Raw genomic sequence first — 18,788 nt, 5'->3', positions numbered from 1 at the left:
GCCTCCCAGCGGCGGGAATGGGTACTAACCACCTGACTCCCACTGCGTGTCGTAAGTGTTTAAATTTCTGTCGATTCGGAAAAATACAGCTATATATATATCTGACAGGTAAGTTTCATGAACAAATTGACTTTTTATTATGTTACCCTTAATTAACTCCTACATCCACTAGCTTCTTGCAAAATTACCCATACTTCCTTGATGGACTAAATGATAAGGGCATATATAAAAAATTACAAATTCAGAAAATAATACTCTACCGATATCATACGCACATGCTCAAATTAAGATTCTCTCGATACACACGAAGTCTGACTCTTTGTCAGTCTATTTGTAAAATTAACTTACACATAACTAATGTTACAAGAATAATGCTACACAAATCTGTAAGTTATCAGGAATATAACTACAAAAACAAAATTACTACATCTCTCTCACATTCATTGCAAGTTGCATCATAAGGGGGCACGTACAAGCGTGAGTTTGTAGACATTTCCGAGCATGACAAACCCATGCTTCACAGAAATCGCAAATGGCACCCTGCAAAGAAATTCAATTTGAATACTGGTATGACTAAGTACCTTTCAAGCTTATTTGATATCACGAATGAACCCTACAAAGAAAATAAAAATTGAATGCCAAAATGCTTGAGTCCCTTACATTCAAAATGACATGAGTTACTGCTTGTACATTTAGCTAATGCAATAAAATTACCAACGCTACATGTATAAAAAGAACCCCTTATTGCTAACTTATGAAACCAGACAACTTAGGAAATGTCATATAAAATCTTCTTAAAATGTCAACAAAATTGTTTTTAATGTCGCAAAAATAAAAAGTTAAGTAGTCAGTTTAGCATCTGGAAAACAAGAATAAAGTGTAATGAATATGTGATTACAACTGTGCTGTCAAAAATATCTACCAAAAGTTAACTTTTCCTTTGGACAGCGAGCAAAACTTCATCTGTTGATTTTATGCCAACAACTGTATATGTGAGAACAGACCAATTTACATTTCAAAGCCATCTGATTTAGTACTGCTTTTGAGTTACTGAATGGTTTTATTTATTTTTGGAGTATCTGATAAACCCACAACAGTTCCAAACATTACCTTCAAATACAAACCCTATTCCCAGCAAAAATACCTCTTACTATTTACTACACCAAGTGATGTTTTCTTGTTCCTCCTTCAAGCTGAAGCAGTGTAGAGACTATGGACTCAAATCCTACATAATCAAGAGCTACCCAAGAGACACCCTGTCTCTATCCCTTTGCCAACCATTCCATCATCACAAGAAAAGATGAAATATGAAACAAAGAACTAAAAGTGGCCACTGAAAAATTTAAAGAGTAAGAGGCTTATCAATGCTAGGCAGTGGCTAGCATGAATACTCATCACTGACATCTTATTCTTTACCTCATTTGTTCTGTCTTAAGAATTCCTTAATATAACCACATATAAGCAAATTGAGTGTGTCCCCTAAATTTACTACTGAATTTCTACTATAATTCCCTTCTATGTAAAATGGGGTTCAGATGTTTTATATTTGCTCTGCAGTATGGCTTTTGATAAGAGGCAAAATCTGGTAACAAAAATCCTACAATATAATCTATACTTGAACATTGAAGATATCCCAGTCAACAGTAATTGTTCATAATTTCTAGCATCAGCTAGCATGTTCTTCAATTGATCAATTTAAGAGATTTACTTACACAATCCACTGCTTATAAAAGGGAAAACCATCACAATAAGAGTTCAAAAGTGAAGGATCCTCAAAAGTTGAGAGAGAGAGAGAGAGAGAGAGAGAGAGAGAGAGAGAGAGAGAGAGAGAGAGAGAGAGAGAGAGAGAGAGAGAGAGAGAGAGAATAAATCTAATATTCAAGAAAAGGATTTCCATTACTCTAGTCAATTATTAAAAATATCTCTACTTACAACCATACCAAGACCAGTAGTGAAAGTTCCCGGATGCTTTATTACACAGTCACCAGTCTTGAGCATGCATTTGACCTTCCCACAATGTGCACACTGGGGTAAACGTTGTACAGACTGGCAAAAATAGCAAAACGCTCTATTCTTTTGGCGTCGCTGACATTTGTCGCATTCCTGTAAAAATTAGAACAGCAATTAAGTATCTAGTCAAAGAAATACATACAAAATTCCTATAGAAGATGACATAAGTGAGCATAAAGATAGAAAGAAAGGAAAGTAAAATCTAACATACTGTAAAATACTTTAGTTGTTTCTATAAAACAGCATATTTCCCCAGTACTATATCAAACATTAAAAGGAAAAGACCTTGTATACCCTTCTCTCATCTTTTAAACAAGAGGAGCTTTTAAAAATAGGTAGCAATGACAAATCTTGACATATATCAGTATTAAAATCTATTGCTTGCTCTTTTACATACACCAGTCAACAACCTAGGTTCTGGTTCTTTAGTGTATGTAGCCAATGGTACCATAAATCACAGTCAGAAAGAAATTTAGATTTTTTCAATTACTGTCAGTTGGTATTTGGCTCAACCATCCTTGAAAATTGTTAACAGACTAACTAACATAAATAGAAAAATCTTTGATAAAATTCCATTGTTAAAGAACTTTCTCAAACACCCAAAACAAGGAATAACATGCTACTAGTTCCAGAACCTATCAGGTAACAAAATTACAAACCTGAAGGTTCTAGAACAATTTTAATGTTTCTTGAATTACAAACATTTTTCAAAAACCTATCTTGGTCCAAATATAGATACTGGTGGTTAGTGTGTTTGTATGTTGGTAAGCTACGTAGGTTGGTAGTCTTAATGGCTTACAGAAAGTAAGCCATTACTCAATGATAAGTAAAACACAATGTATATATGGGGGTAAGAAAAGGGAATGTTTAGTAACTTTTTTTTTCAGGTATACAAACAAGAAGACCTTTTTTGCAGAGTATTCCTCAGTACTAACAGGAATTGATCACCAATGCTTGGTAACAAGACAGTGAATTGGTGGTTGGTATGTGGGCAAGTAAGGGGAGTAGGCCATCACTTGTTGTATGCCAGCACTTTTTCCTTCAGCTTCATACACATAACTTTTTCCCTCAGTTTCAGATTTTCCTTCAGTTTCAGACAGAGAAATTTTCCCTTCAGTATAAGAGACAACTTTTCCTTCCAGCATCAGAGACTATGTGGGGTGACTGAGGTGGCATTATGATAGTAGACTGGTTTGTATACCTATGAAAAATACAATTTACTTGAGAATTTTAAAATTTGATCCTAAGGAAATACATTGGTTGTTATTACAAGACTCGCTCCTTGGGTGACAAGATAATCTCTTAACTGGCTGGCAAGTTAAATCCCCATCTGCATATGTCATGTTCTTGGTCATGATAATGAACAAGGGACTACCTCCTATAATCTAGCATAGGCATGTGAGATGGATGAGGCCTGGTGCCAAAATGAGATGTCTGTACTTTTATTCTACGCAAAACTTCAGAAAACCAAGTATACTACCCAACCCAATTAAGGGAAGGACAAGTAAAAATCCAGCAAACATCTGGGTCAATTGAAAATTGAAGGGTTCAGATGATAGTTTTGAGAGCAGCCTTCACCCCTCCTTTATAAAAATGGAAAACAGATGTCATTCTCATACTATACCTGGCTGCTGCCATGCAGAAAAAGGAAATAAAAAATATATGAGGGAGAGAAGCTAGTTACCCACCCATTCAACCTTCAAGCTTTTGCCTTCTGAATACCTTAGGTAAGATACTTTTATTCCAATCAGAGACTGGATAACAACATAACCTGCTGAGCAACTGTCACAGGTCCTACGCACAAAGTGTTCAAGGATTTGCTGAGGACTTGCGGGACGACATCCATAAGGTAGAATGAGTGAGGGTAGTCTGGTACTATCATACACCTGCCCTCAAAATCCATAAAACCAAAGTCTCACCAAATGCTCGGGATGGGCTAGACCCCAAAACTTTGTGAGCTCTTACCTGGTCGAACTCCTTGGAGAACAGGAACCAAATTTAAACCTAGGTTACAATTAATCATGGTAACATGCCATGAAGCTGTATAAACAGACATTCTCAAAACAGCTATAATGTCCAGTAATGAGAGCCACCAGCATAATAAGACACTGCTAAGGATACACACACTCACAACAAACTGCTATGAGTCAGGTAGAATACACTAGCTGTGGGCGGCCTTCGTAACCTGATTTTTTCGTATCTTGAACAGCATTTTATATGTAAACTGCCTAATTCGTTCTAAGCCCTACAAAATCACCCCAGTAAATCTTATAATAAAGCTAAATTGACCAATAAACAATGAAATACAACAATTTGGACCATTCAATACCTAACTTAATACGTACTACTATGTACCTGTAAATAAAGTGTATTAGTGTACATGGTATACAAGAAATACTGTAGGTACATACGTACGATGTAGTAAAATGTGGAACCTTACCTTTCGAGTGAGGCTATCTCCGAAAGTGGCGACAGAGGAGGAGGACAAACGGCAGAAAATTTCGTTCACGTGTTACGTACGTACCTTAAATTAAGGCGAAACACATTAAAAATGTCCAGGAAAACATAAACTAAACTTTACGAAACACATTAACAAAACCATAACACTTAACTTTACAAAAAACTTAAAATTAAATTTTTTTTTCTTTTTTTTATTTTTACATTTTTTTTTTTTACTTTTTTATACTTTACGTTTTTTTACAAAATTTCAATTTCTTCACCAACAAATGGATGCAGTCCGTTTACGGAATTTATCAAACCACCCCGAGAAGCCTTGAAGTCTGGGGTTGCCGTCGATGTCCCTTCTCCTCCGTCGTCTTCGGCCTGGGCAATCAAATTGCCGAAAATAGCGCTGGCCTTCTGGCAGATTGCTGTCTCAGTTATCGTATCGCCAGCAATTTCTTTGTCCTCAATCCATAGAAGAAGCAGCCTCTCCATCTCATCATGCACGTGGCTCCTCTTGTTGAACAAAATAGTCACGCCCTTGGAAGGTGTAGCTGCTTTGATAGCTTCCTTCTGCTTAAGGATGGTGCCTATTGTTGACGGATTTTGGCCGTATTACTTAGTGATCACACTCAACCACATGCCAGCTTCATACTTTTTATCATCTCCATTTTGTCTGCATAGAAGCATCCTCTTTCTTTCCCTGAACTTCAGCAACTTTCTTGGGACCCATGACTAACTGTACGTAATTAAGTTATGTAGTATACTAATTAAGTTCTCACAACAACACGATAAACAGTAACAACGAAAGCACTTAACACGAATTTACGTTAACAAACGAAATCATATATGTGAACGAAAGAAATTCCGCGTGTGTACGATAATGCTGGTGCGAAGCAATGGCTGAAGAAGAACGCCTTTACATAGAGCACGATGGGAGAGATGCTGACCAATAGGAGAGCAGGATCTTATGGTGGTGACTAGCATCAGGAACCAAGGGGAGAGCGGGAGGATGGTGGCGAGTCTACTCAGTTGGGGGCGCGCGAGTTTTAAAATTGTTATCGGTGGTTCGGGCGAATCTCAGGACTTTACAGCAACAACCTTTCGTATCCTGAACTATTTTCGTATGTAGAGCCAAAAAAATCTTCGTATTTGCTTTTGTAACTAGAATTTTTCCTAAGTTGAGCCTTTCGTATGTCGAGGTACCACTGTTTAGGACATCAAAACATTGCAGTAAGTCGCAATGAGATGAATTGTTATTCAAAACTACAACTAAAATTAGTAAAATAGGAGATGCTGAAAATGGTGTGTCAGAGCTAAACCCAATGAGTCAGCATCTTGGCAACTGAAACAGCTGACAATTGTGACATCATAAATGGCAGCAGCCCTCTCATGAGAGCTACTCATCAGAGTAGAAAGACTTCTCGACTATTTTCCAACAAATGGCTCAATTCTTGTATAACACCATCCCATTGTGGGGAGCATATGTAAAATAAGAGGAATGCACTTTGTCCATAATACAAAGATAAAATTCAATCTATGTAAACAACAATTCAAATGATATATTCTAAGAAGAAAAATCAATCCTAGTAAACACATGAGCTAACACATGCAAACAATATTATAAATTCATGGGTGCAAACTACTTTACCATGACTGAATTACAAGGCAAGTCTGCTAATGGGCGATTACCCCTAGCTTTTCTCAGTTCCTTCTGCCTGGCCTTTTGCCTCTCGGCCTTCTTCCTCTGACCTGTCTTCTTCTTTGGCATGGTGATGTATTTTAGTTCTAGAAAAGATAAATAAAACAGATATGCTATATTACCATTAAGAAAACAGCCAACCAATTAAAACAAGCACAAAACAAATCAGAATGGTAATTCTTAAAATATAATTGCACTGTCCCATTACATAGTACGTATATGCATAACACAACACATACTGTATATACTACTATGAGATTCAGGGTCTCTGTAACACGGTTTTTCGAACTTTGCTCCTTGTCAAAGCATCGGATGTAGCTGAAAGTTGACATATGTATATTTAACAACCACACACAAATTTTGTCAGCATTATCAATAACCTAAACCCGATAGTTTTAATTTTTATAGAGTAAAAATTATATAGCCAACGCCATGGCCAATGATTACGAGCCAAGAGTCAAAAAACATTCATTACGTAAGCAAGGTAAACAAACACCTTTGACTAAATGTTGCCCTGCCCATCCACCAGACAGAAATTCCATCGGCTCTGAAACCCAAAGACTTTATGAATGGCGGAACGATACATAGATGTGGGTATCAGTGCTAGCGCAGTAATACTACTGTAGCAGTAGTGCCGCAACAGTATAGCAGTAATATACATGAATTAAACGTTTAGACCAACTGCTGGGATCCTTTGAGGATCATTTAGTATTTCTTACAACTACTCGAGAAATTAGTTTTTATAGCCAGAAGTTAAATTTTCTAATCCAACAATGCCCATGGTAGCTTCAGTGATCCTGAATTATAACTAGGGGGGTGAAAGTGTGGATGGAGCCTCATGAAGTCACCATTCTGACGAAATTATTGGGTGAAGGTTTTAAAGCCAATATACGGTACTGGCTATTTTTTTTCAGTAAATAGGTAGATGGCCAATAAATAAAAATTGCTTGACATTGGATACAGCAGTTATCAAATCAAGCTTGTCTACTATGTTTTTGATAATTACCAACTATTCCCTACATCTTGTCAATCTGATTGTGACCTATAAAGTAGACTGTAATTTCTTTGGAAACTTATTTTGGGAGTTAGACTAATAATCGAAGTGTTTTTGTATTTATTATCATATTTGTTGGTTTGTTCAGTATGACAATTATCAGTGGAGAGGTTCCAGAGTTCATAAAGGTGACTGCTTTGATTGTATTTAAATTTGTATGTCATTGTTGCCAGAGGTTTAGCCTTTCGTTACGTATAGCAAATCATCCATCGAGAAAGAGGGAAGAAATGATGTCATAAGTTACATAAACGAGTGCGTTCGAAAACCTTTTCTCTGAGTAAGTTGGCCCATCTTCAAAAAAGGTCACTTTTACATTATAAGTACCAAATTTATTCAACCTACGTAGTGCAGAATACACTCAAAATTTATGTGTTGATATAATATGTACGTATTCTGAATAAGTGTTATATTTATGAAATGCCATAGATAAAAAGTATTGCGAAAAAAACCGTGTTACAGAAGTCCCTGAATCTCATAGTAGTTGTTAGTTTAAAATACAGTTAGATATGTACTGTAACAACCAAAGAAGATTAAAAGTGAAATACACGATATATGACATTCATGCTTAAATGGTAAGGGATATACATGCATATAAGTATTGTAATGTACTGTAAACCAATAAATGCGTACCATATGTCAAGAAATTTTGATGTATGTATTTATACCACTATTAGAATAAAAAGTAGAATTTGATTACTGTAAACTCACAGCAAGTTGCAAAATATCATAAAAACAATCATTATATGTATTTTCCAAAGGAAACTTAGAACCCAATCTAGTATATACCTCCATCACTATGGAGTCGTGAAGATTACCAAGAATTATAAAATTAATATTTTTTTTTTTCCCTATACAGACTATGTTCATACCCTAACACACTGTGGGACTATAGTTTCTAACTATATGTGAAAGTGAAAATATTACTGACAGGCCATCTTATATGATATAAAAGTTATTCAAACCCCAAAGCCCATGCCCATCATTATGACATCTCGCTATATAAAAAACCTCTTCTTCTTTGATCACACTGATAACACTAATTTTCAAGCCCACCTCTGTAAACGTGTGACTATGACTTTATTACTTAACATAAATAAGGAATAAAAAAAAATGATATTGTTAGTATACAATAAAGTTTTGTACATACTTACCTGGCAGATATATACTTAGCTTAGGTCTCTGACGTCACGACAGCAAATTCAAAAACTCCCGGCACACGCTACAGTAGGTCAGGTGATCTTACCTTACCCGCCGCTGGAGGGGGCGGATGTAAGAACCAGTCCCCCTTTCTTGTCAGGTTTTTTATTTTCTTTCCTGTCTCCTGAGGGGAGGCTGGGCGGGCCATCAATCGTATATATCTGCCAGGTAAGTATGTACAAAACTTTATTGTATACTAACAATATCATTTTTGTACATGAACTTCCCTGCCAGATATATAACTTAGCTGATGACACCTTGGTGGAGGGAAAGAGACATACTTACTTAGAAAGTGGGGAAACACATGTTTAAAGGAATAAAAAATATAAACCTCTGGTTCTTACCTGATTTAGGCAGAAGACTTGATAGTTACTGTCTATTAGTCTGCGTTGCCTAAAGAGTCTCAGCGAGGGCGTGACCTATGGCTGAAGAACTCTTTGGGTCTACCAATGGGAACTAGTCCACTTACTTGGCAGAATCAAGCAGGATCTGGTCAATGGGGATCACCCGCTTACATGCCAGAGCCTATCACTACAATTGCAAGGAGCCTCAAGCACAACCGATCACCTAACCAAATACTAACATTAGTATAACGAAAGAAGGAGTTGCCCCCTGCAACCTCCTTCATACAACCAAAAAATCAAAATTAAAACTAACAGGGAAAAGGATTAAAAGGATGTGTTTCAGCTCCCTGCCCCAGCACTGAATCCGCCGATACGTAAGGGCCTAGCCCAAAACAAAAACTTTTCATACGTAATCGATACGTCTTTAGGTAGTGATTGGAGAAGGACTGATTCACACCTCCAAAAAAGTGGCCTTCATAAGGTTTTGTAATGACAAATTCTTCTTGAAAGCCAAAGACGTCGCGATGCCCGTACTTATTCGTGCGCCTTGACTTTCAGAAGGCTAAACTGTTGCTGATTGCAAGAAGTGTGTGGCTTCTCTAATAACATTCCATGATAAAGAAATGAGAGGGCATTTTTAGATAAGGGCCTACTGGGGTCCCTTACAGAGCACCAGAGATTGCTTTCATTAGCAGCAAGTCTTTTCTTCCTCTGAAGATAAAATTCAGACTTCTCACCGGGCAAAGAGATCTCTCCTCTTCTGTCCCAAACTAAGGAGGATAAGCTTTTGATTTCGAAGCTCCTGGGCCACGGTGAAGAAGGGTTTTCATTCTTGGCTAGGAAAGCCGGAAGAAAAGAGCAAACCGCGGAGCCTCCTTGGAAACCTACCTCACCTTCTAGAGCCTGCAGCTCGCTGACCCTCTTCGCTGACGCTAACGCACAGAGAAAAAGTGTCTTCATCGAAAGGTCTCTGAACGAAGCTGTATGGGGAGGTTCGAACCTTGAGGACCTCAGGAAGAGCAGCACGACATCTAGATTCCAGCTAGGAAATAAGGAGGAGGTTCTTTTAACCGTTTCAAACGATCTGATTAAATCAATGGAGGTCCTTGTCTTCAGATATGTTTAATCCTCTATGACGAAAAACTGAGGAAAGCATGCTCCTGTATCCCTTGATGGTGGAGGACACTAACCCGCATTTTTCCCTCAGGAAGATAAGGAAATCTGCTATCTGAGTCACAGAGGTACTGGAGGAGGAAACTTATGAGTCCTGCACCAACGTCGAAAAAACATCCCACTTCGACTGGTAGACTCTAGATGTGGAAGGTCTACGTGCATTGGCAATAGCCCTTGCAGACTTTGCCGAAAAGCCCTTAGCTCTGACGAGACTCTTGATAGTCTGAATCCAGTCAAACTGAGAGCGGGGAGGTTTTTGTGAAACCTGTCGAAGTGGGGCTGTTTGAGCAGATCGACTCTTAGTGGTAGGGGATCTTGGGACATCCACCAGCCATTCCAGTACCTCTGTGAACCAGTCGTGGGCGGGCCAGAACGGAGCTATCAAAGTCATCCTTGCTCCCTCTGAAGCTGCGAACTTCCTTAAGGGGGCCGGCCGGGAACCTCTATATATGGAGGTATAGGGCGAAATGCAAAGTCATGAAAAAATTCATGGAGCTTCATATGGCAATTGAGAATACGTATACGAAATATTTCGTCAAAATTCCTCTTACTTTCGTAGTTACAGGGTAATTAGTTAACGTAACTCAATAAGCCTAAAACATTGATCCGTACAAGAAAATGCAATATTTCTTCTATTATCGTATATTTTGATAATTATTGTCAAAGAAATTGGGAGAAAATGGCATCAGTAGACATTCCCCGAGTCGAGAAGGAGACTTCAGGCTCAAGCTACCAAGTCCAGTCCTGGATTTAGTGCGATCACAGACGTCAAGTAGCCTACACGTTCCATTTCACGTCTGACAATCGCCTGCTTTCACGTATGTTTATGTATGTTTCGGCAAGAATTTCATCATGCCAATGAGGAAAAGACAAGGGAAACATCTCGCTAACATACAGACGAAGAAAAATCGCTCAAGTAGTTATTACAGAATAGCATAATATATGCGTAGTTAGTGAAGAGAGAGGGGAGGGTTGCTTAGTAACGCCCCAGTCTTGCTTGACAAGCACACGTCACCACGTGCCTAAGGCTACGATCTTTGAGCAAAGAGATCTTCATTTATCATAAATACAACAAAGTTTTGGTTTTTTTAATACCCAAAATGGAATATGAAAATTCATAATAATCATGATTTATTAAATTGTCTTTGTAAAAAAAGTGTACGCCTTCGAGTTTTCACCTCCTGACATTCTCTTGCAATTACGTTTGTTTATCTTTGTTTCGGGCAAGAATTTCATCATGCCAAAGAGGAAAATACAAGGAAAACATCTCGCTAACACACAGAAGAAGAAAAATTCGCTATAATAAGCAGAGTTAGTGGGAGAGAGAGAGAATTGCGTAGGGAAGGATGCCCCATCTTGCCTCAAGCAGTGCCCCAGGCTGCGATATATGAGCAAAGGGATCATCATTTATGATTAAATTATGATAAATAAAATAAGTTTTGGTTTATTAATACACAAAAAAATGACATTTTTATAATAATATAAAGTTTCACTTATACTTACACCCGGTGGTTACATATAGCTGTCGTCTCCTGACGTCACGGCAGAATTTGAAATTCGCGGTAGCGCTAATGGTTTGACAGGTGATCCCTCTACTCCCGCCCTCTACCGGGTACCGGGAACCATTCCAACAATAAATCAGAAGTTTCATGCCTACCTGTCCATATGAGGGGAGGAGGGCGGGCTTCGTTATGTAACCACCGGGTAAGTATAAGTGAAACTTTATATTATAAAAATGTCATTTTCACTTATATAACTTACCCGGTGGTTACTATAGCTGATTGACACATTTAGGTGGTGGGACAATGGCAGCTAAAATAACTGTTGGATTATCCGAAGATATAGGTTCCTTACCTTTAAAGACCGCTGACTCAGTGGTTACTGCCTCTGTAGTCTGCTGGCCTTTTATTGTACCGACAGGATATATGGATCCGTGCGTCGGACACAATAATAAGTACTTGCCGTTGAGGACGTGACCGTAAACGGACAAGACTATAATGCCCCTGCTCAGGCGCAGTACAAATCACCACAAAATACAATGAAAAACGAGGATCACCACAACCGTTTAAGAATGACACCAGACAATAAAAGACTGAAAGATACTCAAAAAACTCCCTGTATCTTCAGACAACCTTAAAAATACAAAAAAAAACATAATCAAGTGGAAAAGTTAGTGAGGATGGAATACATCCTTCTCTCCCTCACCCAATAACCGTGTCAGTCACAATGAATGGCCCCAATGTACTGCAAATTTTCATATGTGGTTTGCAAAAATCTGTCAGTAATGAGATGCGGAAGACAGAATTGCTTCTCCAATATGTAGATTTATAATGTCTTTCAAAGACAGATTACGTCTAAAGGCCATAGAACGTAGACACTGCTCTAATTTCATGAGCTTTGACTTAAACACTTTGATATCTGATCCTGACATTGTCCGTGTGCCTCAGAAATCAAACTCCTTAAAAAGAAGGAGAGCGCATTTTAGAAAGAGGACGAGAAGGATCTTTCACTGAACACACAGGTTATCACTCTTACCTCTTATACCTTTGGTCCTTTGCACATAATGTCTAAGTGCTCTCACTGGACAGAGAAGACATTCAGGCTCATTAGGCCCCACTAACTCCGAAATGTTCTTTATAGAAAGAACGAGGCCAAGGACGTGAGGGATTTTCATTCTTAGCCAAAAACCCCAGCATTGATGAGCAAATGGCATTGCCCTTAGCGAATCCAACTCTCTTATCAATAGCATGCAGCTCACTGATTCTTCTAGCTGATGCTAAAGCACAAAGAAAAAGGGTCTTCCTGGTCAGATCTCTAAAAGAACTAGAGGAGATCGGTTCGAATCTATCTGACATCAGCCATTTAAAGAACTACATCCAGGTTCCAAGCTACTGTTCTTGACTCCTTTGTCTTGGTCGTATCAAAGGAAACGAATCAGGTCTGAGATGTCTTGATTATTAGAAATGTCTAATCCTCGATGTCTGAACGCGGAAGACAACATAGCTCTATAACCCCTAATCGTCTGGGTAGAAAGCTTCTTCTTCTCACGAAGAAAAAGAAGGAAGTTAGCTAACTGAGCTATAGAGGTCTTAGAAGACGAAAGCAAAATTCCTTCTTCTTTGCACCAAGCTCTGAATTGGACCCACTTAGCTTGGTACACTCGATCAGAGGATTCTCTTCTGGGTCTAGCAATAGCCCTTGAAGCTCTCTTTGAAAATCCTCTCTTTCTGAGGAGATGCTCGACAGTCTGAAGGCGGACTAGTCGAAGAGCGGACAAGTTGTGATGGAACTCAGAAAGTGGGCTGTCTGAGTAGATCCTTCCTTAACGGTAACTCTCTCGGAAAGTCCGTCCAACAGCAGTAGTAGATCCGGAAAACCATTCCCTGGCCGGCCAAAAGGGGGCTATCAGAGTCATCCTGACGTTCTGATGACCTCTGAACTTTGCCAGAACTAATCTTAGCATTTTGAAAGGTGGAAAGGCATACAGATCCAGATTTGACCAGTCCAGAAGCATGGCATCCACTGTAACGCCTCCTCGTCTGGAACTGGGGAGCAATACAGTGGTAGACGAGCTGTCTTGTTTGTGGCGAAGAGATCCAACTGAGGACATCCCCAAATCCCCAAAGCTTCTTGCATATTTGAGGATGTAACGTCCACTCTGTGGAGAGGACTTGTCCTCTCCTGCTGAGAAGTCTGCCTTTACATTCTTCGAGCCTTGAATAAATCTTGTGCTCAAGACAACCTTGTTCTCTTTCGCCCAAATGAGTAGGTCTCTCGCCTGCCTCGCACAGAGAGAACGAGTGTGTCCCCCCCTGTTTTTTGATGTAAGAGAGAGCCGTGGTGTTGTCTGCTTGAACCAGCACTACTTTCCCTCTTACCTCTGTCTTGAAGTGCATTAGAGCCAAATGAATCGCCTTCAACTCTTTTAGATTTATGTGCCAGCTTTTCTGATGAATCTGCAAAGACCGACACTTCCTTTCTCCCCAGAGTAGCTCCCCACCCTTTGTCCGATGCGTCTGACAAAAGAGTAAGGTTGGGGCTCAACTGGCTTAGGAGACAAGCCTTCCTCTAGCCTTCCTTCTGATTTCCACCAAAGTAGGTCCTGTTTGATTCCTTCCGAGATGGGGAACACGAAGGAGTCTGGGAACTTCTTCCTTTGCCACTTCTGCTTCAAGTAAAATTGAAGTGGTCTCATGTTTAAGGCCTGCCCCGACTTACAAATTGCTCTATTGAAGCCAAGGTTCCTAAAAGGCTATCCACTGATTCGCGAGCAAGTTTGTCTGACGAGAAATTTGTCTATTTCTTTTGTTTCAGGCAAGAGTCGATCCTTTGGCGAGACGGAAAAGCCTGAAAAAGAAACTGAATTCAGTCTCACTCCTAAATAAACTATCTCCTGAGAAGGAAGTGAGACATGACTTTTCTTTGTTTACTAACAAACCTAGGCTTTTCCGTCATCCTTAAAGTCTTTTGTAGGTCCTCCACACACTTCTGTCTGGACCTTGCCCTGAGAAGCCAATCGTCTAGATACATGGATATTCGTATCCCGTCTAGATGAAGCCACTTTGCTACTGACGACAGAACTCTGGTGAACACTTGTGGAGCTGTCGACAGGCCGAAAGCAGAGGGCCCTGAAACTGATAAATGCGGCCCTGGAACACGAAATCTCAGGAATTCTTCTCGATTCCGAATGAATCGGCAATATGAAAATAAGCGTCCCGAAGGTCTATGGAAACCATCCAATCTCCAGGATGAAGAGCTGCTAATACCGATTGGGGGTCGTTCCATAGAAAAATGACAATTTGTCGAAAATTGCATTTTTCCTAACTATACAAACCTGAGGTCCTTTAACAATAGGAAGGTAACTAGCGGGCAGCTGGGACGGTCGTAAGCTATCGAACAAGGGGAGAACGGTAGTTAATGCTTGTCCGATCGTGCGCGCGCCCGCGCGACCCGAGAGGTGAAGAATCACTTTGCTTTAGGCCCATGCAAAAAGTTGCAGAGTGAGGGTGGCATGAGGTGGGACTATATGTAAAGGACCTCAGGTTGTATAGTTAGGAAAAATGCAATTTTCGACAAATTGTCATTTGTTCCGATACGTAATACAAACCCTCGGTCCTTTAACAATAGGAAGACTCACTTCTTGGTGGGAGGAATCTGAGTCTGTTTTTGGAATACCAGAAGCAGAACTGGATCGTTGCGTTCCAACCCTGGAGTGCCTCCCTGGTCGTAAGAGAGGGTAGGGATCCAAAACCTCTGTAAAACCGATTGATCGGGGTGTGCACCGCAGGATCAATGGTCAGACCTCTGGGCCAAGTACTAAGAGAGAGGCAAGCGTATCTCTTCGTACCAGCAAGCAAGAACTTGTTCCTGTTTGCAAGAGACAATCATAAAATGATGGGTTTGTCTCAATTTTGGCATCCACTTCCTCCCCTTGTTGGAGAAGTGGTGGATATTTACTCCTATCCCTACTGAAAGGGATAGATGGTGCTCTATTGAGTAGCTCACCTGCATCTCGTCCTTACCCAGCAGGGTGACGACCGTGTCCCTCTACCCAAAGGTAGAGGGAAGAAAAAGATGGGAAGAGGAGCCAGTCACATCTCATTCCTCATCCATTCTTACGGTCACCAGGACTCGATGCTGTTCAGCCTGCGAGGGTCGGGTGGGTTAACACACAACGTGTTGAGCAACCACTACGGTTCCTAAGGAAAAAGATCCAAGGAACTGTGGGCAATATCCTGAAGGTAGAAGGAGGTGCATGCGGTCCGGTTGGACCAGGCGCCTGCCTTCATTACCTGCGCCACGGAGAAGTTCTTGCGGAACGCGAGAGAATGATGAAGAGGCGTTCACACTCCATCCTGGTGTCGAGTTTCTTCAGGACAGCTCCGTCGCACCTTTCACAGGACAAAGCAGCATAGCCTTCGTATCGGAGGCGGTTTGAAGTCCATTAGGGAGGGTTATTGTGAAGGACTCGAACCAATCGTCAGTTACCGAAGGGTTCTGAGTCTTCGCTACGAAGATCGGTACGAAATCGAGCGTCACAAATCCCCATCCCTTTGTGCTTGACTTCTCAAGAGAAGTCATGCAGTTACCTAAGACGAAAAGAAGGGAATAGTCGTATGACCTATCCCTCTTCTCGACTTTGGTTATGTACAGTACTCATACTGACAAGCTATTAAGACGAAGTAATGATTGCTCTGGAACAACCGAACTAAGTCCACAGCATAGTTTCGTAACTGACTCGGGCGCTCTGACAGCTGCCGACTGACTGGTTCGGAATCAGTAGAGGCAAGTTGTCCAAGCATCCGGGTAAGTCACGTGACCTTCGCCCTTTAAAGAGTTATGCTGAGAGACCACAAATAAAATATTTGTTAGTCACCGATGCCGGACGGCGCGGCGATGATTCTCTTAATGCATAAGCTCAAAAGGCGAAAGTCAATTGCCTTCAAAAGAACCGAGGTCCCTGATGGCAAGAAAATCTCATAGACCGTTGAATCTCAGCTTAAGGAGAAACAACACTATGTGACGTTGAAGACGAAGGTAGGCAATGAATGCAACCTACGTCTTCCAGCTGAATCGAGAGAAGGAATCTCAAGATTCTAAACTGTGCTACAAATGACTGAAAACGCTAACCGCCATTTCATTGCGTTCGTTGTGCAATGAGCGGGGCGTATTCAGTAATGAAACACAGGGGAGAGCCGCTTGAAGAACTGCTTCTCATGGGACGGTGAACAACGTTTGGAAGTAGAGATGGCAGTGTGGGAGATAGGCGATGTCTTTCAATACATCTGCTAATCCGGGGCCGTGAACAATGAACAATGTACACCTCCGAATCAAGATATTTTGAGGACAAACTCAGATTCCGCAAAAATCATTCGCATTATCGGGATACGATGCAGCAAGAGACTATTACAGAATTCTGTTACCGTGCGGTAAACAGAAAGATGAGAGTCGAATAGATATCTCTGTTTAAAATTCTCGCAATACGAAGACGATGAATACTAGCGTTTCTCAGCAGTAGATGGTCATTCATGTATGCGAGAATCCCCGTTAATCAGAGACTTAAGTCCGTGATTGTTGGGCAGAGATACGGTTGTTATTCAATCAAACAGGTGAGAAAGACATAAACAACCGCCCATCTCAAAGCGGCAGCTGATACTGAAATGCCTCGGGCAATTCAATACGCAGTAGCTGTCGCTGACTCGTCATCCTGAGTTGCCAAGTAATCCTTTCCACGAAGGAATGCGTTCGGCTAGAACCACCGAGCATAAAAAGATATGCTCGAGCAATTATATTTAAGCGAAACGAATTTCGGTAAATATAAAAGCTTAAATGGTGTTGTTGTGACAACACCATAAGTATATAAAATTGAAACTGGAAACTCCTGGGAGGTTGCAGGCAACCCGGGTTGCAGTTCAATTAGAATACTTTTCGTCTAAGTCGCAATCCGTAAAATAACCAGGATATGCGCCTACCCTCGGACCATTCAACTGCTTAGCAGAATCATGTCGCGAGGTTAATATAGTAGTATATTTGTAGGATTCTGAACAACGATCTCCATCCTAAATTCAAATTTTTCCTTCAAGAAAACAAAATAAGGATTGGAGATCGGACCACCGTCGTTCTCTATTAAAGAGAGTGAAGGAGAAGTCTTCCTTGAAGGAAAGCTTCAATGGTGAACAGAATACTAAGACGATAGTTCAAGCCAAACTGGATATTCCCGTCCGTTCTTCTCTATTCCAGGTTGGTCGCCTACTGTGAGATAGTCTTCTTTCAGCAGCAGTCTTCTTCCTGATGCTAGAAATTCCAGGAATTCGAGCATAGGCGAGGTTCCCGATTATCGTGTAACATATCGGGGATTCTCGTCTCGCTCACTTTGGACCGTGGTCTCGCCTAAGTGTTTGGAGATCGTAAGAAACTCTAACACTCTGAATGCGCTAGAAATCCCGTAGAATTCTAAGCAGTCTGCGAAACCCCCACCGAATTCGTCAAACGATATCGGCTGGTGGCCTCTCGATTCCCGTAGAAATCGAGAATGGGGCAGGATCCCTCCTCAACGACCGGGGCTTACGTCAGGTAGGACCCGAAGGTCCCCCCTGGTAGCGCAGTCCCCACGTGGGATCCTACAGAGAAATCTCTGTAGGATCCTTCCCCTTTCCCTCGTAGCCGTAAGGAGAGAGGGAATGGGGGAGGAATGGATACTCGCGCGCCTTCCCAGTGGAACTAGCAGTTGGAGAAGAGTAGGAGCAGCCATCGCCTTGCGGCGATGGCCTCTCAGAGTCTGGGAAAACGTATCGTCAGGTGAAGGAAAACGTTTTCCCGAGGAGGGTTACGAACTCTCACTGTAGGTAAGGGTCTCCGCCGCCACTGTGAACGTCGTCTGGGTGGGGCTGGGGTGATCGACACTGACAGGAGAGAGCCGATACCGTCCTCCGACTCATTCCAGTCCTCGTCGAGGTCGAAACCTCTCAGGAGGACCGAAGGAGTATTTAAATACGGTGTCCGAAGACACGTAGAAACGCCGCTGTCGCAGTAGAGGAGGTGGAAGTAGCTTGATCGACCGGCCAGAACTGAGAGAGCCTTCTTGTCCGGAGACGAGAGACTCTGGTTCAAGACAGAATCGGCAAGCTCCGATCGCGGCATACCCACCGTCGGCTTTGGGTTCCCTCTCGGGCCCAAAAAACGACTCGAGCAGAGACATGGGCTTCGCTGGTTGGGAGCGGCGATCCTTCCCCCCGGTCGTTGTGCTGACGAATCAGTGCAATAACCTGGGTTAAAGTTACTCTGAATCTCGGAAGTTACAGCGGTCTTGAGGAGTAGGACCGTCCAGTCCCTCCAACAAGAGCAGCTCCCAGGACCCTCCTCCTTC

General features: G+C 41.2%; 1 protein-coding gene across 1 annotated transcript; it reads right to left on the bottom strand.

Moving 5' to 3' along the window:
• Positions 1-427: 427 nt before the first annotated feature.
• Positions 428-6,263, bottom strand: LOC135213821 (zinc finger protein 330 homolog; the record flags this gene model as incomplete). The annotated part of the gene is given in 3 exon segments (XM_064247931.1): positions 428-540; positions 1,933-2,103; positions 6,104-6,263. Coding segments are annotated over 3 exon segments (404 nt in total), but the record flags the coding sequence as incomplete, so codon positions are not given.
• Positions 6,264-18,788: the final 12,525 nt, after the last annotated feature.

Source organism: Macrobrachium nipponense, chromosome 43, assembly GCF_015104395.2.
Source record: "Macrobrachium nipponense isolate FS-2020 chromosome 43, ASM1510439v2, whole genome shotgun sequence".
Lineage (NCBI taxonomy): Eukaryota > Metazoa > Arthropoda > Malacostraca > Decapoda > Palaemonidae > Macrobrachium > Macrobrachium nipponense.
This window is presented reverse-complemented; position numbering and strand designations above follow the sequence as displayed.